The 24,436-nt window shown below is 37.6% G+C and overlaps 1 protein-coding gene across 7 annotated transcripts in view; it reads left to right on the top strand.

Moving 5' to 3' along the window:
• The window catches only part of MAEA (macrophage erythroblast attacher, E3 ubiquitin ligase), a 48,658-nt gene that overhangs the window by 12,336 nt on the left and 11,886 nt on the right, over positions 1-24,436 (top strand). For 6 of the 7 annotated variants that reach the window (XM_053940194.1, XM_053940193.1, XM_053940189.1 and 3 more), the window contains 3 exons: positions 5,224-5,406; positions 8,856-9,059; positions 22,012-22,134. In XM_053940194.1, the coding sequence (XP_053796169.1) occupies positions 5,299-5,406; positions 8,856-9,059; positions 22,012-22,134 (435 nt within the window). In that variant the 5' untranslated portion in view covers positions 5,224-5,298. Of the gene's footprint in view, positions 1-5,223; positions 5,407-8,855; positions 9,060-22,011; positions 22,135-22,967; positions 23,082-24,436 lie in introns of all 7 variants that reach the window. The other variant, XM_053940195.1, reaches the window with a different exon arrangement.

The following is a 24,436-nucleotide window of genomic DNA, read 5'->3' as shown; positions in this document are numbered from 1 at the left end:
CCAGTCTGGATGTCTGACTTCCAACAACATATATGCCATTGAGATAGCAAAGCTTTTTAAGCTTTGATCACTATAATTAATAAACTTCTATGAGGGGAAAATGGTCTGCATTCTTCTCTCCCTTTCAGTATTGTTAAAGGCTATAGATGGTAGGCTCTCATCACAGGTTTTCTAAAGGTGTTTTTATGTGAGTCTGTAGAGATAAGCAAGAGCTGAGGTGGGAGTGTGTTCAGCAGCTGTTTCTATATATTCGATTTATGGAGTGAGTACAAAGTGTGCACCCATAGATGCATTCAGAAAACCTTAAGAAGAGAAGAAAAATTAATCTCAGTAAAATCTTGATAATGAGTGTAAAAGAAATATGCATTGTAGGACATTGTGTAAAGGATTAGCTGGTTTAGAATCATAAAAGGGTTTACTTTGAAGGGAACTCGGACATAATTTAATTCCAGCCTCTCTGCCATGTCCATTAGACCAGGTTGCTGAAAGCCCCATCCAACCTGGCCTTGAGCACTTCCAGGGATGGGTCATCCATAGCTTTTCTGGATAACCTGTGTCAGGCCCTTACCACCCTCACAGTAGAGAACTTCTTCCCTATATCTAACCTAACCCTGCCTCTGCCATTTTGAAGCCATTCCTCCTTGTTCTGTCACTCCATGCCCTTGTGAAAAGTCCCTCTCCAGCTCTCTTGTAGCCCCATTAGGTACTGGAAGGTGCCATAACGTCTTCCCAGAGAAGACATTATGTTCTCCGGGCAGGACGCCCCCAGCTGTCTCAGCCTGTCTCCACAGCAGAGGGACTCCAGCCCCTTTTTGTGACCTCCTCTGGACTCACTCCAGCAGGTTTAGATCCCTCTTGTATTTGGGTGCAGCACTGGAGGTGGGGCTTCAGAAGAACAGAGTAGAGGGACAAGATTGCCTCCCTTGACCAGCTGCTCACACTTGTTTTGATGCACCCCTGTATGCAGTTGGCTTAATATTATTTCTATTTCTTTAAATATTTATTTGGAGGCTGATAATTAGCACTTGAGAAGTGTATACAGTTTGCAAAACATCAGGTTACAACATATGCAAGCATTTAATACTGGCTGTTTTTTTTTCTATTTTTAATGTGTTTTCAAAAAACTCAAGAAAATGGAATCACTTAGTAAGTGAATGGCTTATTGAAAAATTTATTTTTATGAAAATAAATTTAAATTTACTCTGCTTAAGGGTATTCAAGTTACATTTGATATGGCTTATGAAAAGAAAGAATGCCTACAGTTGCCCAATTTGAATAGTTTTAGCCACTTCATTATTTGAGAACTCTGCCTTGCTTTGGTATCTTATTTGCATTCATGGGGAGGAAGAGGACTGTGTTTGGGCTGAAGGCCAGGTAGTAAACTTCACAGTTGAGTTCCCAAGTGTATGCTTAAAAACTCCCCCTGACATCCTTAGCTCTGCAGTTTTCTACTCCTTGCTCTCAACTGAGCGATCAGTGTGTAGCTCTCCTGGCAGTCTTTCCTCCTCTTCCACCAGTTCAAGCTTGTACACCCTGAACAATCCTCTTCTAAGTCTTATCTCCACAGCTAGAGGTTGTTGAAGCATGTTCTGGGACAGCACACCACTTTTTTGGCTTTCTGAAAACAGAGTGAAGTAATTCCTGAAATGAAGAAAATATTTGGATCAGGTTAATCAGTTGTCTCTGCTTTTTTGTTAGTGTTTAGCACCTGGAAACAGTCACGCTACAGTTGCAGAAGCCTCCAGCCAAGCAAACTTCACATCAAAGCAAAATTTTGATCTTGGAAAAACTTGTGTTACTGGAATTTTACCTCTTGTGTAGGTTGTTCTAACTTCACTCAAATTCCTTTTCACTAGGTTTAAGTTTGACCTGGTTTAGTACATGCTTAGGTTGAATAATGTGTCTGCAGGTGTAGAAGCTAGTGAACAAAAGGAGCAGAATGTATTTAGTGCCACTGGATTTAAATGTGGTGCCCGCTAATATTTTACAACTCTCCTTTGTATCCTCTTGTATGTTCATGGTATGAGCCAACTGGGTGTGGTTTTTCAAGCTCTAACGAGTAGGACAAGTTGGTATTGTGCTTCTGCAGAGCACATTCTGGTCAGTACTTGCTGCTTTATTTCAGATTTTCTAGAAGCTGATTTGTTCTTTTTTCCTTAAGGTAATGCTTCCCTAGGCTGAGTTCTGTAGTCACTCTTATCTCTAAATAATGACTCGGTAATCCAGGTTTGGTCATAGAATGGTTCTGGCAGGAAAGATTCCAAGTCTCTAATAGGTTTATGGCAATTAATGAGATACAAATCTTGCATCTGTCTCTTAGTCAGAAAACTTTGGTGTTCACAGTGTTCTAACAATGGTACCTGAAAATCAAAGTGAACTATAATTTAAAATTTTTAGAATTGCATTGTCCAGAACACTTCCTTGTATGTTCTCCTTCCATTAACTTTAATTATTGGTGGAAAAAAATGATCCTCTTGGTACAGTGCCTGTAACTTTTGAAGGGTTCTGCAGTAAAGCAAGCCAGAGCTGGGGAGCTGGGACTTTTGGCACTTTGGAGCTGTAGGAGTAATAAAAAAGCCACCAGATCAAGATGCAAATTCAAGATAAATCCTGCTTTGTAAGGAATGCAGCAGTTGCAGTTCTAAATTTTGGCATTCGTAGACTCTGTCCTGTAAAATAAGCGTAAAAGCTGTACCTAGATATGATTCACAATTATTCTCCTGAAAACTGCTGGCTCTATAATAAGAAACAAGTGCCTGTGCAAATTGCGAAAATCTCTGGTAAAGTGTATTTACTGTCAGCTCCAGTTATGCAAATAATTTCATTGTACGTTTAATTTCCCTTGTTATGACACACTAAATTATGTTTCTCAATATGTTTACTTTTATTTACTTTCAGAGTATATAGTGAAAACATTTCAACTCATAGTCTCTTCTACAGAAGACATTCAGATATTGTTTTTATAGTAGGGAAATATAAGATGAGATTCAAAATGTATTGCACCTAGACGTTCTAAATGATATATATAGTGATACTAGCTGAAATTGAAATTTCAGTTGTTCTGAATGTCATATGAACACAAACTGTGCCAGAAGTCTGCATGCTGAAGAGACAGAGCACAGGAAATGGGTGCTGTTACTGCTCTTGAGTGCAGATAAGGAACTAGGGAAAAAGGGAAATTAAGTACAGACTTTTTTCCCAACTGACTAGATCTGTGTCCAGCTGACTGCTCAAAATTTAACAAAAGCACTTTCTATACTAAAAAAGGTACCTCAAATTAATAGTAGCTTATGAAAGTCTCTATTGATGCAGATTTTCAGTGTGGCGTGGAAAGCTGATTAGCAAAATACTTGCAGAAATATATTTTGGTGAATGGTAAGAAAAATGCAGTGGGGCAAAAAGAAGGGAAGAAGTTGTCTTAATGCTGTCTGGCATCAGGTCTTAGAGTTGGAAATAAGTTTCCATGTTCTAGAACATGAGATGTCAAAATAATGGCCTTCTAGAACATCCATTTTTATCTGTGGATCTCTAAAATATTTCATTTTTTTGTATAAATGGAAAAAAGAAATGAGTGTTGGAGATGGAAAATTGTTACATAGGCAATTCAGCAGGTGTTGAAGCCTATTTGTCATGGTTTATGTGATTTGAGTTTTGGGTGGGTGTACTGCTGGGATTTTAGGACAAAATGTGTAAGAAAAATAATTGTTTTGGCTTGGTGCCTTCTGTGGTAGAGTCTTGCCCTGTGATTTGTTTAGGTCTTAGTTTGAGATACCAAGAACCATTAAATGGATCATTTCAGTCTTGAGAAGAGGAGCCCTTTCATACCTTATCAGGATTATCCTTGTCTTTTATTACTACTACAAATAAGCACAACCTCTTGTAGGTAATGCAGAGTCTGGGAAAACAAATGCTTTGGCTCATCTTTCTTCCTCTGAACCAAGCTGTTCTCTGATGGGGAATTGCAGTGCTGCTGTAGGAACCTCTTTGCTAATAGAACACAGAAGAGGTGTGGCCCCTGGGGATACTTCCTTGCATGGAGATAATTAGAAGGAGGAAAACGGACACCTTGATATAATTGATTAGAAGTTATATGCTTGAAAGATTTGTAATCAAACATATACGTGATATGTACCAAACAGAGCACTGATTTGTGCTTCCTGTTTTACCTTTAACATGGATAATCTGATTGCTATCTAAATTATGCCTTTGATTAATGGAAAAGCAATCAAGATTATCATAACTACCTGAAAACTTCTCATGGACTTTTTAAAGATTAAAGATATGGCTGAATTAAGTGTACAGCACTGGAATGTTTTTTAAAATTCCTGTTTCTGTGGAGTAATAGAACTTTCTGTCTAAATTGCTTTTGCTACCATTGTAGTGGAAGCAACTTAACACTTCCCAAATCATTCCCGAGGCTGTAGACTGCTCCCACCCATGTGTTCCTAATGGCCATCAGTAGCAGTTTTGATTCAACTGTTCCACAAAGGTATGGGACAAGTAGGACAAGAGACTTCCAAGACTGGTAAATCTCTTAATTCAGGAAAGGAGCATTAGAGGAAATTAACCAGTTTAGTCATACATTGTAGGCTCTTGTCACTAAAAGAAAATTTACTTGGGGTTTCTCTTGGCATTCCTTATAGTCCTTGGGGAAGTAATACTAAAAAAAGTAGTCTTTCAGGGTAGAGGTATGCAGGAGACTTGTTCCTGAATAACTGTTGGTGTACTATGTATAAATTTTTCAGTAGCCAATATGCATTATACATGCTTTCTCTCAAAGGTAACTTTCTCTTTTTTAATGAATTTGTGAAGGGAAGAAATGTAAAATTAGAAAGTCAGAGTGTGAAGGGTGATCTCTTAGTTGTGGTTTAATTTGTAGCTTTCCTTTTTTAGGTACAAATTTGTCTTCATATTCTGTTGTCCCTAGATTGTTTCCATCAGTACTTCCTACAGCCAAAGCAGGATAGGTGAACATGGTATCAGACAAGAAACTGCAGTATTTTTCCTGATGTTTTTTCATAATCTTTGAAGTGTGAGCTCCTTGCTGAGTGAACTTAAATAAGGGTTTTAGTATGGGAACTCAAGTTCAGTCAATGACCTCTAGTCCTCTGGAACCAAGGTGCTCTTTGGGCTGCATCAGATGAAACCATCAGTCTTTCTAAGCTCTAGAGGACCTGACTTTTTAAATACAGAAATTCTAATGACTTGCTATTTCTGCTTCAGGTGCCATATGAAACACTGAACAAACGATTTCGAGCTGCACAGAAGAACATTGATCGAGAGACCAGCCACGTGACCATGGTGGTGGCGGAGCTGGAGAAGACGCTGAGCAGTTGCCCTGCTGTGGACTCAGTTGTCAGTCTCCTGGATGGAGTAGTTGAAAAACTCAGCGTTCTGAAACGCAAGGTGAGAGCTGTTCTACCTTCATTGCAGTGCTGTTTGCTTGGATTTTCTTTTCAAGGTAACAGGCATTACTGGCTCTTTAAAAGCCTTGGAATGCACAGTGAAACCTTGCTTCATTGTGCTTAAGAAATATGATTTGGTGGTCCTTGTCTAACTATAACAAACTTCTGTTGAGAGGTAAAATTAATACATATTTGTAGTCCTGAAAATTACTTTTTTACTAACAGAAAAGAAATAGTAGCAAGATGAATTGATTTGTATCAATTCCTGCTTGTCTAATGGAAAGGTTTGTGCAATTGAATTAATTGATCACTGGAATAGCAAAACAGGTAGAAGATGAAGCTGAAAAATGTGAAACCCTCAGTGCAGGAATAGTTGTATGCATTGTTTAGACTTCTCTGCAGAAGAAAGTGCAAATTGTCCTGGATTGTTACTTGAAAGTTTTTTATAAACACTCAACTTGCAATTTGAAAGATTCCTACGGAATATTAAGAGCCTTTTAAATAAAATTTGGCAGGATAACCTGCTTCTAGCAGTTAAGCTTGAGCAAAATACAGCCAGCCTTTGATGCCTTTACCACATCTTTCTTAGAGAAAGATGTATATGTTCTCAGAAAAAGAAGTATAAGCCATCCTTATTTTGGATGGGAATATTACTCATCCCTGGAGTCATCAGAACACTTACTTGAAACAAGTCTTGCAGAAAAATGGAAATAGCTCTGTCGCCTGACTTGAGAGCAGTGCTTCTCCAGAAATAAATAGATGAAACGTAGAAGCAGAGTCATTTCATTGAAACTTAAATGAAATAACCAACAGATATAAATCTTGAAACAGTACTGTGTGAAGCATCAAAATACCTTGGAGATTTGCACCATGAAAATAACGCTGTCATATGTGTTGATTTGGGGTTTTCTGCTTGAACAAGTTAGCTAGGTGTTGAAAAGTTCTGCAAAAGACTTGATAAATTAATTGCTCTTTTCATCCTCGGATTGTGAGACTTAAAGAGGTCTTAAAGGGTATGTTTTCTTCACTTCTCTGTTACTTACAGAAAAATAGGAGCTATTTCTGACAGAGGTGTTGTATGTTGCTTGTAGGTGTGTAGTAATGATGTGGAGGAGTAAAAGTTATTTACTTGTTAAAGCTTTGCTGACTGTGGGGGTGTGTCTGAAGGCATTGCTGAGTGTTTTGGATGCAAAGCTCCATTTTAGTTTAATTGCTCATTTGTTTTTGACTGCCTGAAAGACTCTGGGGAATCTTATAGCTACTCAGAAAGAACAAAAGACCAAAAAAAACTATTAACCAGTAAAAGTCCTCTGAAATACAAAGGTCTTGTTTCTGCTCCAAACCCTCAACTCCCAACTGTCTTCTCTATAATCTCTGCCCCGAGCAAAATGACTGTTTTCTTTAGAGCCTTTGGACACATGTGGGATCTCTGTTGCCTCCTGTGTTTAGACAAGGATCTCATGAACTGCTGAGATGGCCATAATAGAATTAGATGGCTCCTTTATTTAACACCTTACTCACTCTTGAAAGAGAGCTTTGAAACATAGCTGGTTTCTTCAGTTCTGAAAATGATCCTGGGGAAACCTAGGCCTTTGTGTTTTCCCTTTTGTATCCTGTTTAATATGTTTGTTCCCTCAAGTTCTGTTAATGTCCAGCAGGGCAAGTCCAGATAGACTTGCTTCAGAGGGTTTTGAAAAGAATCTGTAGCCCTTGTGAACGTACTAGAAGGATCAAAAAACCAGCAAGAGCTGTACAGGTCCAGATGTAAAGCCATATAAGAAGAGCCCTTTGGAAGCAGAAAGAGTCTACCTTTGTGCCTGGCTGCCTTCAGTTCTTAGTTGTATTCAGAATATTTCTCAAGGTTGCCTTCACATCTGATAATACTGCAGATATCTAAAAAGTGAAAGTGTGTTTTGTCTTGAGTTAGTGTTTGCCTGCTGAAGAGACCCAGTTTATAACTCAAACAAAATATTTGTTTCCAAACTATGTTACAAAATAAAGCTCAAGTCAGCAGCACAAGTAACTCAGACTTCAGTAGTAAAAATAATTTAGGCTACAGATGTTTACATGTATGTTATTAAGAGACTCTTGTATAGTGACTAGTGTTTCAGATACTTGAATTTGGTATCAAGGGCCAGATCAGAGTCAGGCTTAACTGGGGGCAGGGGGGTAAGCTCGTTGAGCTTTCCTTGCAAGTTTTCTCTCATTTCACTTTGCTTTTCAAATACTGAAGTCTGTCTATGGGCAGGCATGGTAAATGCAATTAGAACCAACCTGTGCTTCTAGAGCTGGAGCTGTACCATATATGATACTACAGTTGGAATTCTGGAAAGGTCACTGTGTCAGCATAGCGTGCAGAGTGGGCTGCCAAAAGTTCTGCCTGTGCCTTCCAGCTGCCAGATCTGTGCAGTCATTCAAGCACAAGCCAGCAAGTTTAAAGTCACCACAGGGCAGCCTAACTTACAATTGCATCACTAGTGATACACTGCAGGTGGGAAGGGTACTAACCATCCTCTCCTGGTTTGCCTTTACCTTAGCAGGCACTTAAAAACCCTGCCAGCTTTCTGGAGTTCTGTACCTTGACATGGCCCAGAGTTGTCACATGCTGTCTACTGAGTCAGCCAGCTTGGAATGATGGCTCTAAGGCTGAAGGAAAGCAACTGAGCTGAGTGTTTTGGTTTTAATTTAAAAAAACTATTGTGGCAATACCTTGGGGGACTGGTGTGTGGGTTTTTTTTTGCTGGGTATGCCAATATGTTGGTTTAAAATAATCAATCTGGTTCCTCTGGACAAATGTGTTTTCCTAAGTAAAGCTCCTTAACAAGGGATGCACGTTTCCACAGTAGCAGAATTACATAAAATAGTACCAGTTTAACAAAACTGATGATTTTGAAAAAATGCTTTTAGATCCTTGAATTACAGGTGCCAAGAGGCCAACCATTTGTATAATTTCCATTATTGCATGACTGATTAAAATGGCTCCAGTGTATTAGAAGTAATGTGGGTTTACTCTGCATCACTCTTCAGTAGAACTAATACAGCACGACAGCTGCTGGAGGAAGAAGCCATGCATAGGTTAGAGGTGGAAATTTTGCTTTTCAACTGTTTGGATCAGATGACTGTAAACTTTCACAAAGCTCTTTGCAGGCTATTACAGCAGTTGCTGCCATAGTTGATACATTTCTGCTTTTGGATAAACTGTAAATTAAGCAGAAACATGTATATTTTCATAATGTCAAATAGATCAAAACATACTTCTGTGCAAGAATATTTCAGAATTGGACCAGCCATGCAGAAGCTTATGCACTGCCATAGGAAATATTTCTGAACAAAAGAGACACTCCTGGGAGTAGCTGTATAACATAAAGAATGCTTACAAACAATTACTGTGTTTTGCCTTAAAAGGAGACTGAAAATGTGTAGCTCTTACTGTTAGTTTTTACTTCTTAGGCCGTTGAGTCAATCCAGGCTGAAGATGAAAGTGCGAAGCTCTGCAAGCGCAGGATTGAACATCTCAAGGAGCACAGCAGTGACCAGCCAGCTGCTGCCAACATGTGGAAGAAGAAACGCATGGATCGTATGATGGTGGAGCATCTCCTGCGCTGTGGCTACTACAACACAGCTGTAAAACTAGCCAGACAAAGTGGGATTGAGGTGGGTGCCAGTGTGGACTGACTTGTTAACAAAATGGTAGTAGAGAGGGAGTTGGAAAATGAGAACAAGCTGCTTTAGACTTGTAGCAGTTATTTTTATGTATTGGTATGCCTTCCTTGCTAATGTTTATCTGTTAATCTTTTTAGGCTTGAGTTTGTTCTTCTTACTTGGCATAAATTGTGTTTTAATGTATTAAATAAGTCAAAATTGAAGGCATCATTTTTAGTCACAAGCTAAATGATAAACACCTTTCTCTATTAAAACTCAGATTAATTTTCAAATGTCATACAAAATTTCTTGGTAGAGGCCTTTAGGCTGCTGATTAAGCAGGTGGTGGAGCTTCCCATCTGTCTAGTCCCACTCAGCTGGTACCTGTAGGTGACCAGACTGAGCAGAACAGCATTTGCTGATTGCAGGAACAACTGTTCTATTGTATCATCCTACTGTTTAATGCACTGAGAGGAAGGCTGGCTTTTACTTGGGAAAAGAAATTTTGATACAATTTTGGTTTTTTAGTAGCCATTATATCTTGCATGATCCTGAGAACAGTTTGCTTGTTTCACCACTTTGTGATTGTTGCTTTCCTTTTCACTGGTTAGCTAGCTGGTTTTGGTTGGGCTCACAGTGGGTTATGAAGTGTTTGGAGTTTGTGTACTTTGGTGTAGCTACTTTATGCAGACCAGTGAATCCTGATTGTGGTCCTATGAAAGCCACGAGAACATTAAAACTGATTTTTTAAGCATTTGCTCTTTGTCTAGAGAAATCATGTTTTGGAAATTTTAGGTAGCCTTTGCTATTTGATCCTGAGCAATCCTTGAATCTTCTTTAGATACTCCTGATTCCAGAAGACATGCAACTCTTCTAGTTAAAATCTTACTCTTATAAAGATGCTGTAAGTTGAGTTCTCTTACATGACTTATGTACTTTGCATTTCTTAGGTGGAATAGTTGAACACATCTCTCATTTTGTTGGGGAAAAAGATTTTTTTTTTACTGATGTCAAATTAGAGCATATGTACTTGTTCTTTGTCATATAACAGGGACCTATTTGTCATGTGTCTCTTATTCCTTGGCTGCTTTACTGGTCTAATCCTGTTTAGCCAACAGCAATTTCTGTAAATGCCAAATAGGAAATAGCATGTAGAGGCTAAATAGAAGTGAGAGGGGAAGTGGGTTACAAAGTATTAATAGGAAATAGTCCTGTAAAAATCAGCTGAAGAGGCTGTTGTGCCTCACTAGAGATATAGCCCATGCATGTGAGTCAAAAATACCCGAGGCAATTAGCTGGGATAACTGCAGCTTGACTGGTCAGCAGCTCTCCCACTTCTGGTAGATGTTTCCCTCTGTTTTGAGCAGGAGCTCATCTCTGCTGAATCATCATGTTACTGTACCTACTAGGTCTGCTGAAAAAGCACTATGGAAATATTTTCACTTTCATAGCAAGCTCTGTTATGCCTGATTAAGTAATGCTCAGCTTTGATTTGGACATGAGTGTGAAAGTCTGTCGTGACATACTGAAAGACCCTGTGGTAAAAACATCATACTTAAAGCTTTTCATTCTGTTTGTTGAATAGGAATTTTTGTGTTTAAAAGCAAGTTTTAAGTAAGATTATTTACCTTCTGCCTGCAAGCCTAACTCTTTTAATTTGCATAACATCAGAGTAACTCCCATAACACAGAACATAGTTGTATGTTGAATGCACTGAGGCCATTTTTCTTCTAGTTCACTCAAATTATGCATTTTAGTCAGCATTAGAGTTTGTTTTGGCTTAATGAAGATAAGGCTTCCCTCAGTGTCCCTACTTTGCACTTGGTCTGACTGTATGGCAGTCTTCTTTGTGAACAGCTTTTACAGTGTATGATACTGGGACTCGTTTGTTACACAGCATTTATGGTTTTGCTGGTTTAGTAAGACAGCAGCAGCTTTGTTTCTTTTTGTTCCTTTCTTGCTAAAGGATGTGAGCGTTGAAATGTTCTCTAATGCTTACTAATGTAACTTTGCTGTAGAGATTACAAAATACCATATTATTCTTTCATCCCAAGTAATCTTTGTTTACTGTGGTCTCACCTGGTATTTTGATTAATGTCCCCGCCACCACTCTTGTCTTGATTTTGTTACCACTGGGTAGACATTATACCCTAAGTAAGAAGGTGAAAAAAGGTTCTGTTATTGTTCAGCTTGTCCAGCAGCCAGAGGTAAAGCTGGTGGACAAGCGGCCCACTGATGTACTCTTGTGGCAAAGATAATTCAACAGCACTCTGGGTTGCACTGGGATAAGCAGCAGCAGCAGAAGGGAGGTCATCCAGCCTCTCTACTCAACACTGCTTAGACCCATCTGGAGTGCTGTACCCAGTTCTGGGCTCCCCAGCAGACACAAGGACTTGTCGAGCCTCCCTATACTTGGAGATGCTCAAAACCAGACTGGAATGGGAAAGATCCCAAGTAACCTGTTAGAGGTGATCCTGCTTTGAGCAGGGAGACTACACAAGTTCCAGAGGTCTGAACCTCAACTGTTCTGTGATTCTGTTCCTCTGATTATGGCTGAGGTGCCCTTTGCTGCTCTTTGGAAAGGCTGAAGGAAGCAGCTCTTGGTAGTTCAGTTGTAGCTTGGGGATCCCAGGTTAAACACTTTCCAGTAGCTGTTAGACCAGTCTTGGGAGCAAGTCTCAGCCTGCCTGATTTAACTTTCTTGTGTGGTTCCTGAATGTGAAGAGACCTGCAGAGCTGCCAAGGTGCTTCATGGGTGAAGCAGGTCAGGGAGGATTCTGCTTCAGTGACCAAAGGGAAGCCATTAAATCATCCCTATGTTTGAGCAAGCTGTCTGCTGTGTACTATTGGCAAATATTGACTGTGTGCCATAGTATCCAATTCTAGTAGTTTTTGATGGTCTGTGACAAATTCTAGGCTATTTTCTAAATTAATTACCTCCATAGGAATGATAGGCTATAAAATCTTATAATGGAAGATAAGTGCTTAAAAATCATGATTATAAACTAGGAAGCAAACAGAATGGAAAGCAATGCTGGATGTGAAAAATTATAGGGAAATTTTAAATATCAGAGTTATAAACTTGCTCAAGTAAGGAATAACTTTGGGCATAAGGCATTTTACAGCATAAAGTTATGGCAATATAAGAAAAAAATTCCAAACATTAAATATTTGTTATATGTCTTTAAAAAAATGTAATGCTGCTTGGGAAAGTAAACCATAATGTGAGTAAGATTAAAACAAAAGCTGACAGTCAAAGACAGAAATATTTGTGCCAAAGTAAATACAGGGTAGAGGGGATTCTATTATGGACTTTTTCCTTGATGTCTTCTGGCTCCATAATGATGTGAAAAACAGTTTGGGTTAAAGATACAAACTAGATGTTAAGGGTTTTTTTGTTGCATATGAATAAAACTCAGTATAGGCTTATTAGAATAAATAGAATCAAAATAAGGTCATTATTGCAGTGGAATGCCACATCAATATAAAAATGCCTATTTTCATTTGCAGATTCATATTTTCAGCTAGTTAGCAAGGTTGTCTGTTAACTTCAACTTTGTTATTTCATGTTCTGCTATACTGCTATCTCATTTCTGTGCCATTAATTGATACGCAAATCTAGTTTAGGAAGAGTGGTGTTCCAGTAGGAAGTTGGTTTCTGTTTGTAGATAAATTTTATAATTAGGCTACAAATGTGGTACTTAGTCTACTGTTTCTGGAGGTGGTGGGGTTTAAAATTGTATTTGTTTTTCCAGCCCTTTCCTTAATAGGCTAGGAAGAAAAAATAAACATGTAAAGTGTCTTTACATTCTCTGCTTAATTATATTTAGCTGTAGTGATTTTTGCCCGTAGGATTGAAAACAAACCCAGATTCTGAAGCTTCCAATCTCCCTTATCATGTACTGTAAATCCTCTTTCCATCTTTTGCTTAGCTTATTTTAGTAAAAGAATGCATCTCCTTGCCTTACTGCTCACGCTGTACAAAAGCTGTACAAGTGGCAGTGTTTTTTCAGTGAAGGATAGCATAAATTCAACCTAATTCTTAGTGTGTTGGGGCAGGGAGCAAATAATTCAAAAACCTATAATTCACTGAGGAACAGAAGAGTTACTGCACTCCTGGGCACGATGGGCAGTGACACTGTAATGTGGGCAGTTAAATGCTTGAGTTGAAAAAACTCTTAAATAGCTTAAAACTGGTTAATTTGACCTTAAATCAGGGATTGTATATATCAATTAAAATTCTGCCAATTAATGTTCTTAGATCAGTAATTAAGTACATGCATCATCCCTCAAGAAACTTAACTAGCCCTTTGCATTCATACCATAGTGTGCTTTTTGCTTTTGAGAGCTGGAGGGTGGGGGGAAATGAGTATTCCATTGACTTCAGAAGTTTTGTCTAGACATATGACCATTGTCAATACTGATTGGTATTAGAAGGGCTTCTTGACGTTTCAAATATTGACAATTGACACAGTCCCAAAAAGATAATAATTTTCTTGAAGTGGGAGTTCAGGTCCCCAGTTATTGTCCATGGTTTCCTTCCTGAGCTCAACTTCTATATCTGTGGTAAAGGTTATTCACTGGAGAATATCAAAACAGGGCAGATACTGAAAACCATTCTAAAACTATTTGTCTTTCAATGTAGTAAATACATTTATTTTTTAAAATTAATTTTGTTTAAATAAGGAATAGTAGTCACTGGAAAAACTGAGTATCTTCCATTCATCTCTCCCTCCTGTTTGGTCCACTTAGTCTTTTTTGCTGCATCATTGCAGCTTCAGTTTTTGTAAAAGTGTTTTTGGCGGGATTAGCCTAACCGGAAAAGATACGCACAACAAATTCAGGTATGTTCCACTCTTAATTTTGTTACAGAAAGCTGTGAAATCTTATTTGATGTCCTGTGGTATAAGAGAAACTTGAATTCTTAAAGTCAAGCTTCATGGCTTTTGACCAAATGTCTGATCTCTTCTTTTTTCTATTCTATATCAGTGTTCCTTTTTTCAACCCCAACGTTGAATGTTCTTTCCTTGCTTTAGAAAAGTGTTCCTCAGCACTGTGATATGGATCCTTCAGCTGACACCTCGGTAGAATACTGCTGAAGGATTTCTCTCTGCTACGGGGCAAAATCTTCCTGAAGCTGCTATTTTTGAAGTAATCCATTCCCTGAATAACTCTTTATACTTGATAATTCTCTCAGAAAAGGGGAGATGGAAAATAACCTGCACATCTGAGATTCACAAAAAGGAGCAGTATTAAGTCTTAACTCAAAAAGTTAAAAGCTGAATAAGCATGTCTTTTAACAGTCATACAAATGTACCTTTAGAAATCCTCCTTGTTAAGATGCATACAAGAATGGCTTGTAGGCAAACACACACATGTATTAAAGTAATTAATCAAAACACATTTATATTCATAACAATTCAATTTCAAATAGGTAAATAATATTCATCATAATGCTTGAATGTATTATTTACTTTGCTGTCATGCAGAATGTAGCCAAGCTGACTTTCCAGATGCAGACTGAATGGTAAAAGGTGTCTTTTGCCAGGAGCTATTTGTGTCCCTCTCCTGTGACTTGCTGTTCCCACACTAGAGAGGTTACAGGAAAACTATGTATGAAGGAACTCCTAAACTGACATAACTGATTTAAAGGTGCCAGGATTTTAGCTTGTGCTGCTTGGAGTTACCCTGCAGTTCCAGGCTATAGAGAGCTGCTTGGAAACTCCTTTAAATCTGTTTTGGCTGTACCTAGTGTAGGCATGGCAACTTTGAGTAGATTGGTATAATGAATGTCTGGGTGTGTTCATCTGAATTTCAAAGCGCTGCAATTCCTGCACAGCCTTACATCTGCCGTTTGTCTCAAGCATCTTGAGGAATTAGAATTATGTAAATGTGAAATAGTCAAGATCGAAGCAGAATAACAAACTTCCTCATTGCAAATCATTTGACACTTCAAAAGCCAACAACATGAATTGTACTGTGATGTTGAACATCTTGTTTTTTTCAGTCCATTTAGACAAAGTGGGTTACCTGTGGTATATCATAACTGAGGTAATTTATTACAAAATAAATTACTCTGGAAGGCTCTCCACTTACTCTGGAAGGCTGGTTATGGAAGAAAAATTCTTGAATTGAAATTTTATCTAAATGGGGAACGGTGTTATCATCTGGAAGTAGTATCTACCCAGGAGCAGAAAAGGTTTGGGTTTAGTTATGCCTCTTCTTCCTGTCCTTTCTTCCTGCCAGACATTTCTTCAAAGTATAAACCTTACCTCACATTTAACACTTGCTCTTACTACTACATTAGATGGCAGGATAATGTTTTGTTACAGAATGTGTGTAGCTGCTGTGGCAGACTGATCCTGCATGGATAAAAGTTGCAGGGCTTGTGCTCCACTAGCAAAGGATTAGGTGCCTTTCCTTTGCTAGAAGAGGCTATGACAGAAAATGAGGCACTTTTTTTCTGCCCAATGATGCATCTTAAGCTCTAGAGGCTTTGTCACACTACTGTAGTGTAGTCATTTATTACTGTACTTAGCATGGTATAATATGCTGATGGGTGAAGGTGCAGCCATTTGCTGAGCTACAAAAATTGCTGAGGCAGGAGCAAAGGATGCATTGGGAAAACAGGTTGCTAATAACTCACCTCAGTGCTTGCTCCAACTCTGAGCCTCTTCCAAGCAGCTTATGTCCTTGAGTGAAAGGAGGTGGATGAAACACTTCTTTTTGCTTGGCTCTGAAGCAGCCAGTGCCAGAACACGTATAGTTTTGGTCACCACACTTTAGAAAGCTGTTGGAAAAACTGGATGGAGGGAGAGGATGACTGGGAAATCTTATGGCTTGGTGCTTTGGGTAGGTGTGAGAGCAGACGTCAAATACCAAGGAGTTTTGTAATCTAGTCAGAAAAATTGAAGTTGGACACAAGTTTAGAACATGAATTAATCACTAGAACTAATTAACAAAAGTATCAGGATCCTCTAATATACAAAAACCATGCTCTTCTGACAGACACTAAGTGTGAGATACTGGGATCCTTCAAAAACAACCAGGCAGAAGTAAAAGGTCAGTGCTATGCTGAGGGTGTGGAAGATACTCTCATGTGAAAGCTCGACTGTACACCATGGGTACTGTGTGTACTTTGTAGACAAAAATATTTCTGGCTCTTCTGTTCATGAATCTGTGGTTTGGCTGTCTGTTTTTGCTTTTTTCCCCAATAAGTAGCTCTGCAGCTGGCTTTGAGTAGGACATTCTTTCAGTTACTCTGTTTAGTTTCTCTCTAATCCTGTTAATGTGAGTAACATTATAACACTTAATAGTAGCTTAATGATCTTCAGACAATGTTATTTAATGAGCAGAGCGTAAGGAGGCCCCTTACTGTTAATTTGTGCCCTACTTTAACTAGTCTTCAGTAATTGTGGTGTTGCTTTATTGTCACCACCTATGCCATTATTTTCTTAATTTATGTCTCCCTTCAATGTTAGTGCAGTTCATACATACCCCGTGTTGACTTTGAAGAAACTGTTACTCCAGCAGCCTTTTATTCCTGATCTTTTATAGGGGCAGAGGAATTGGATTGTGGTCCCAATTCCTGTTACTGCCATCACAACCATCTGCACTGTGCCCCTCTTCACCTGCACCTCATTTTTGCTTCCTGCACTTGTTTTCAAGTAGGCAGTGTGACTGTGGTGTTCTCCAGGCCTCCTGCACCTGCCAAGTGATGCTTCTTTCACTGTTTCCCCTCTGTGGAAATACACTGACCACTTCTTTCCCAGCTGCTCCTGTCATCTTACCTTGTAACTCCTTGTGTTTGCCTTCTCCCTGAGTTGTGTACCAGCAGTCACTCCTGAGATGATGCCTGCATTTGCTGTGTGTTCATCACAGGGGAACTTTTAACAAATTAATATATAGAAGATTAAATTGACCTCTTCATTTGTAACTGTTCATTAGTGCATTTCTATTTCACTTCCATAGAACTAAATTATACTGAAGGTTGTGTTGCTGTGGAGAGTATGTGAGTAGACATTAAAAGCTTAACACAGCTTTTTCTGAAGTTGTTGTTTGAGTGATCTAAGTGTTTATTGTATTTCATATACAAGTAGTTTACCATGCTGCTGAACACTGAAGTGCATCAGCAAAGGTTTTTTTATGAGGGTAGTGCTCTTATGCATCTAATGTGGATAGATAGATTGATAGATAGTCAATCTTTTTAAAGCTCTTATTGGTACATACTCTTGGCAATGAGCCACTGATAGCTTGAGGCATACCAGCCTATTTGCAATTTCATATTGATGCTAGTAAACAATTAAAAATAAACAATTTGTGTTTTTGAAAAAATACATAAACAGCATCTTATGATATTATGAATTGCTTATTTTATACAACAAATAGCTTATTTTATGATGCTTTTTTCCACTGAGGAAACTTTATTTTCTGCAAAATGCTGCCTTTTCTCCCTGAATCAACTTTTTTATTTTATCTTGGTTAAGCCTAACATTTCTTTTTTGATGAATTAATCTTGTTTTGAGAATAGCTAATGGGAGATATGAAAATATCAAGTATTGGGTGTTCTAGTACTCATTTCTGTTGGTTTTGAGCCCTGTTAAAGATTCACATTTCTAATGTGAAATATTCTGGGGGTTATATTAATACATAAATGTTTATATGAATTATAAAGGATTTTATCAGTCATTCCTTCTGATAACTTTCCAGACTTGTGACTGGAGATCTCATAAAGTAAAAGTACTTCAGCTCATGTGCATAGTGGAGACCAGTGGAGAGGAATGACTAGGCCTGACTTCTCCAAATTTTAAAATGTTATATAAAAATCCTCACTTGAACACTACATTAATTTCTGTAGTTATTTTGCTACTGCAGAAAAGATGTTTTTGTTCTAAGTCATTTGACATACAATCTAATGCAAAGTTGCTATTTTTGTTGCATCTGATGTTGGAAATTCTGAGCAGTTTTCCTGGTGAATTTAGAGCCACACATGTAGAGGTCTGTTTTTTTCCCAGTTCACTGCTGAATTCTCTTAATTGTGCACAGTCTAAAATTACAGCCTTTGTTTGGCTTTAAATTCAGTTTAAATTCACATTTTAAAATATATTTGCCAGTTTGGTTCACAACTTTATAATAGATGTAGCTGTGTTTAATTTTAAATTCATGTGAAGCTTATATATCTGCCTGTTAAACCAAATTACCTAACTGCCTTTATACATACCTTCTCATCATTTCACAGCTATTATTCTTCACAGCCTTCTGTGTTTTTGTGAATCACTTCTTCTGTTCTGTGACACAACCACATAAATTCATTAAGTCCTGGGCCCATTTCTCTTGCTCTCCCAGACTAGGGTTCAATTTTGCTGCAGTCTTTCCCTCAAATGAGGGCAGGCAGTGGAGTCTCCTGAAAACAAGGCACTGCTGAGGAGGGCACCCTGGCAAGGAGCGAGCTGCCCTGAGAGTTCAGCCCATCAGCTCCTGCTCACACTCACCAGAGTCCAGAAGCTGTTCAAAGGAGGGGATGTGCATAAACATGCTTGGGATGTTCTTACTAAGAACACATCTGAGCAAATGGGATCCAGCTTTTATGTTGGCCAGGAGTATGTATCTAGTAATCATCATCATAAAGGCATCCTCATTCTTCATAGTATTTTATACCTAATAATTGGAGTTCTGTGCAGAATCATAGGGTTGGTAACCTCCCTCCCTGGAGGCACTTGCAGCTTAAAAAGAAGCAGTGATGTTTTAAAAGCTATATATATGTAAATCAGGGAGAGCACAGGGTGATAGATAGCTGTATTCTTGTTTAAATAAGTATCTCTGCTTTCACTAAAGTGTCTTCAGCCTTCATGTGCAGTTTTCTTTAATAATAAGTGTCTTTCTCTGGAGTTTCCATTGTTGTAATGGAATGAAATAGGTATTTTATGATAAAGTTCACACAGTGTTGAGATAGTTACCCTTCTAAAACCTGGTTAGTGACTGTTGTATAGAAGGGAAAGTTAGTTCACTTTAGTCCAATACTGGTTTTTAAAGCAGAAATTATAAAATCCAGGTGGTACTCCCTGGTTTGTACTGTGCTCCCCCCCCTTGAGTGTTTGGATAATTGTTGCTGATACTTAATGGAGCGAGTTCTCCTCCTTGAGACATTTGAGACTACTTTTCAGTACAGTTATAGAATTAAATGAATGTTTCATGTAAATCTATCTTAGTGCACAACCTCAGCTATTGTGTATTTGTAATCAAGTGATTTAGGCACAGTTATGATAGTGCACTGGAGGCTGGAAAGTCTGTGCTAAGAGTTGTTGTTTGATCCCAGCACTGAAATAATCTGTGTGTGAGGTAGGGTCCTCCTTAGTTCTGCAGTACTGGCAGGAAAGTATTGCAGCCCTGAAAGTGTGAAATGAAGGGAGACGTTGCTGTTGTAAAGAGGGTGATTAAAGAGTTTAGAATTCCTTCTTAGTTTATATACAAGTCAGAAAACATTTGCCATGGTGCTAAATACGGTGTCATTTCAAAGGGGAGTGTGTGGCAACAGATTTCTTGCTTCTGCTTTTTCTGCACCTGCAAAATCAAGTGGCAGTATTTCTCTAAAATTGTGTACTTACATTTACTCAATTTTATATGTAAATTATATAAGAGAGGCGCTTTGTAGCAGCCTGTGAGATCTTAATCCTGTTTTGGGAGCTGAGAAAGACAATGTTTCTGTATGGTCTGCAGCCTGTACAACTCAGAATTGCAGAATACTTTCAGAAAGCTATTCAGGACTGGGGTCTTAATAGGATTTTTTTTTTTTTTACTGGAACATGAGAAACTTGTTACGAATGCTAAACTGGTTCCTGTCCATCCAAGATGACGCAGACAAGTTGTACTCCCAACTGCCTGTGTAGAAGAGCTGTGCTAGTTTTGATAATTCCTCTGATCCTCCTTTCTTCTGTTTCCTTAATCCTAGCTAAGGAAGAAGCACCAAGAGTGGGCACCACCAGAAAAGATAGGAAAGTATGATAGGATTGAAAAATCAAACCTGTATGGCATGTGGAGTTTTTAAAGGTTTATTGCCAAATTGTGTCTTAGTATTTTTGTAGTAATCAGTCTGCATGATTAAGACTTCTAACTACTTCTAATTAAATGCAAAAGCTATTCCTGCCTCTACAAAAGGATTTCCTAATGCCTTTTTTATATTGTTCCTTAACTTTCTATCAAGTCAACAGAGAAGAAAATCCTATTTATTGGTGCAATTTAAATGTAATTGTTGGTTCTGAAAGAAACTCTTTTAATTTCAAATGTTCTCCTCTGTTTTCTGGATACATACTGTCTATTTAATCGAGAAGGCTGCCAAGCTTTGACTTCTTTTGGCAGCCGCGAATCTAATTAGCATTTCTGTTACATAGAACCTTTTTCATTTTAAATTTTCAAACGCAATGTAGAAATTCTCTTTTTATTTGACAGTTTTGTCTGCCTCAGAAGCAATTGCTGTCTTTTTGTTCATAGTAGAGGGCTGCTATACCAACACCTGATTGATAAATACAGATAGCTGGGAATCTCTCACCAGCTCATGGGCTTATAATAAATGCTGCCCTTATGTTTTTTGTTTTTTTTTTTTTTAATGAAGTGTAAATGATAAAAAGCTAACAAATGAGAATAAACCAGTGATTTGTTTCTGCTTAGCAGATCCAGCCCTTTTTTGATGTAAAAGCAAATGCTTTTGTTTTAATTTGGTGTAAAAGCAAATGCTGTTCACTAAGAGGGCACATAGCTCAAACAAGTTTGAGGAGATGTATGGAGATGTTACTGTTTGTAACTTTAATGGAATTATCTTTCCACTCAGCAGCTGTATGGAATGCTAGCAAGATAATTAATATGACAGCATTATGTGTCAAGCTACTTACACAGATGAGTTAATGGGCAAGTGGTTTTCAGATGGTCACTTTATCATGCACAGGGGAGTAATGCACTTTCCTTCCACTTGAGCATATAATCAGGAAAACTTCAGACCACCAAAAAGATTTATTCTCATGTGTTTGTAGGAATACTTTAAAAATTCTGTTGTGGAACAGGTTGACATTCTTTCAGTCCATTTGCCAACACATTGATAAAATAGGTCTTTTTTTTCTTTAACCCTAAGGGTATGGGAAGAGTCCATTAAAGTCCAGTCTCAGTGTTATTCTGTAAACTTGTAGCTGCCTGAATTCTGAGCTGAGTCTGACTTACCTGGATTTGATACCAGTAGAGGTATAAAGGGCCTGTGGGAGGCCCTTTATTCTTTTGATGGTAAATGGTTTTGTTGGTCACACAACCTACAAAATAAATGTTAATGTTTTGGTTTTAAAATTCAAGTAATGAGATAAAGATTTAGTGAAAGCTGCAAGTTCTGCTGCACTTTAGAAATACACTTGGCTTGTTTAATTTCTGTAAATAACCATTCTGATAACCCTACCATGATTTAGTTCACTTTCCCAATAGTATTAGACTTCCTGTATTTCTAAGGCTAATGAAATGCCAGATATGAATGATATAGCTGATACTAGTTCTGATTCTCAGCTTTTTCTCTTGGAAGATAGAACTTCTAAGATTAAGTATATTTAGCTGTTCTGACAGATGAAAATGCCATCTATTTCTGAGAGTGATTTTGTTCACTAGAGCTATGGTAATATTTGTGATATTAAGTATGTCAATTATATAAAATCTGCAAGACTCTAGGTGTAATCTATAATAGTTTTCTTCTTTTTTTTTTTTTTTTAATTCTAATTCTCTTATGTAACTAGACTCAGAACTGTTGTCATTATCAGAATATTCCAGTCCAAGGAAATATCCTGTAATGTCTTTTTGCAAAGTACAATTCTAAAATCCAGAAGTCTTGAGAAAAAAGTCTTTTGTATCTCTGTTCCATCTAAGTTGAAGAAGAACTGCTGTGTAAAGTATGAGTATAATTTAACATCTTCCTTCCTTCCTTTTTTGTCTTTTGAAGGATTTGGTAAATATTGAGATGTTTTTGACTGCTAAAGAAGTGGAAGAGTCATTGGAAAGACAAGAGACTATGACTTGCTTGGCTTGGTGTCATGACAACAAATCCAGACTCAGAAAAATGAAGGTATGAAAATGTTCACATTTTGCTTAATCTTTTGTCCAAACTACTTGGATGCTGGATGGATTAATATGTTTTAACTTACAGGTCTTGAAAAAGGTCTTGTATAAAAGTAAGGACAGTAAGTATAAAAATGTTCTTAAAAGGCATAGGTAGTTGGAGCTAAACAGGCTCACAAATGCCAGACCTGGAAGTGAGTGATTCAGTGTTGTCTCAACAAATTATGCTCAAATAAAATATAATACTCAGTTGGGTTTAGTGTAATTTGAAAACAAATAAATGCAGAAATATGTAGTGTCTTGATGCATGTAAACTTAAATTTATAACACTGTGCATCTTGGTGAGACTTTAACTCAATTTAAATGTGAAGGTGTCTAAAGAATGAGATTAATTGGTAACGTCTGCCCTCAGGTTTAAAATTTCTGAGAGAAATTTCATGCAGATTTTAGTCTTAGTAATTTTTAACTCTTGAATGTAAAAAGACAGAACTTTAGAGTAAAGAATTAACTTGCTGTGAGAAAATACAAAAACAAAAGCTGGAATCTATTAAAGCAATAAACACAAAAAGTCTTCCTCAAGCCATCGAGTACCATGAGCTGAACATGCTGTATACATGTTGCTATGCAGTCCATTTAAATTTCTTGTCTCTTAAATTACGCATTTCAAAACATGCTGTAATCTTTTATAGGGCTTGCAGAAATCTGTTTTTAATATTAACCAAAATCCCTGGTTCCCTTAAAGAAGTTTTTATCTTATTTTTTTAAACTAAGCACTTTTTTAAACCAAAAATGTTTGAGTGCACTTAACAATAAGCAGAGAGTGACTTCTCTGTCACTCAGGGGTGCCAAACTGAGAATGAGCCGAAGACGGGACTCAAAAGTCAATCAGCCAGTGATTACTCTAGAGAAAATGATGATCTTGTTACGGAAACCATTAAAGGAAAACCAGAATTGGTATGTAAACCACATTGCATAATTATACTGCTAAAAAAATCCCCCTTGTGTAATCTTAAAATGTTAAGTAATACAAGAAATATAATCTGAACATCTTCCTTTTTCATCACCAATTTTCAACAAGCAGTAAATACAGAAGACTTTCCCCATCCTCTTTTTGAAAAACAAACTAAAACAAAAATTTATTTCTGCAAGTCCTATGCTTTTTTTAGTTTTCTTTTTTTGTTTCTTTTTTAATCAAACAAAAACCAAAGTTAAGGCTGTGAGAGATCAGAGTTGGAAGAAGAGAAATTACTATGCTTCTTTTTGAAATGCAGACATTTCTTCTGCTTCTAGTTGCTTAGCTACTCATCACTGTTAATGTTCTAAAATCCCAGCCACCACCTACCTGAATGCAAGCCTTATCTAAAATCTAAACTGATGGCCTGGGAAAGGAGTCATGTAATCTTTACAGGTGTGAGCAATCTGAAATCTTGTGAAGGGCTGCTGTGGGATTGTTTGAAGGTACACAGAGTTGGAATGTGCATCATCTGATTGTCTAGGACTCTCTGCTTCTAGTTACACTTGTCTGCAGAACCCCTGGGGCCACTGGCTTGCACCTTACTTAAAAATTCATTTGTCTGACATGTGAGTTTTGCTATGGAAATGTCCCAGCAGAAGAAGAAGCCCTGGGATTTAGTATCATTAACAATTAAAAATCTTGTTCAGATTTTTAGTAGAAACAGGCTTATTTAAAATTCTAGATGAAGGGTTTATGTAGATTTGGTTAACCAGGTATTTTAAAATAGTCCTATTGAAAATCTCAAGGGGAGAAATTTTTATTTTCTGACAAATCTGGGCTTGAATACAGAAAAATGCATATTTAGAAAAGATTTTTTTCTGTTCCTTAAACAAGTTCATTTTAACATATGAAACAATGCATCATTTTTATGTTCAAATGCCTTATGTTTTAAGTCTTAAATAAGCAGTTGTTGCAATGTATGCATTAGTCACGCCAGGCAGCTAACTGAGAGAAATTCAGAGTTGCTCAAATTCCTACTGAAGTCACTGAGGAGTTTTGATATGACTATGCTGATGGACAATAAACAAAAGGCAACTATTCATTAGAAACATGCTTGAAGAAAAAACACTCAGCAAGTGGAATAGAGGAACACAGGGAATAGAGTTCTTTACATGATTCAGAGCACTTTGGGGTTTCAGTATTAATAAGGTAATAAAACAGTTGACTGTGTCCCTATAAAGAAGCATAGTGATTTGTTCTTTTATGAGAGGGAGATCTTTTTCTTTTTAATTCCATATATTCAAAGTTTTTTTATAGATTTTGTGAACTGGTGATGGAATTTGATTTAAAGGGA

Source organism: Vidua chalybeata, chromosome 4 (genome assembly GCF_026979565.1).
Source record: "Vidua chalybeata isolate OUT-0048 chromosome 4, bVidCha1 merged haplotype, whole genome shotgun sequence".
NCBI classification, from domain to species: Eukaryota; Metazoa; Chordata; class Aves; order Passeriformes; family Viduidae; genus Vidua; species Vidua chalybeata.
This window is presented reverse-complemented; position numbering and strand designations above follow the sequence as displayed.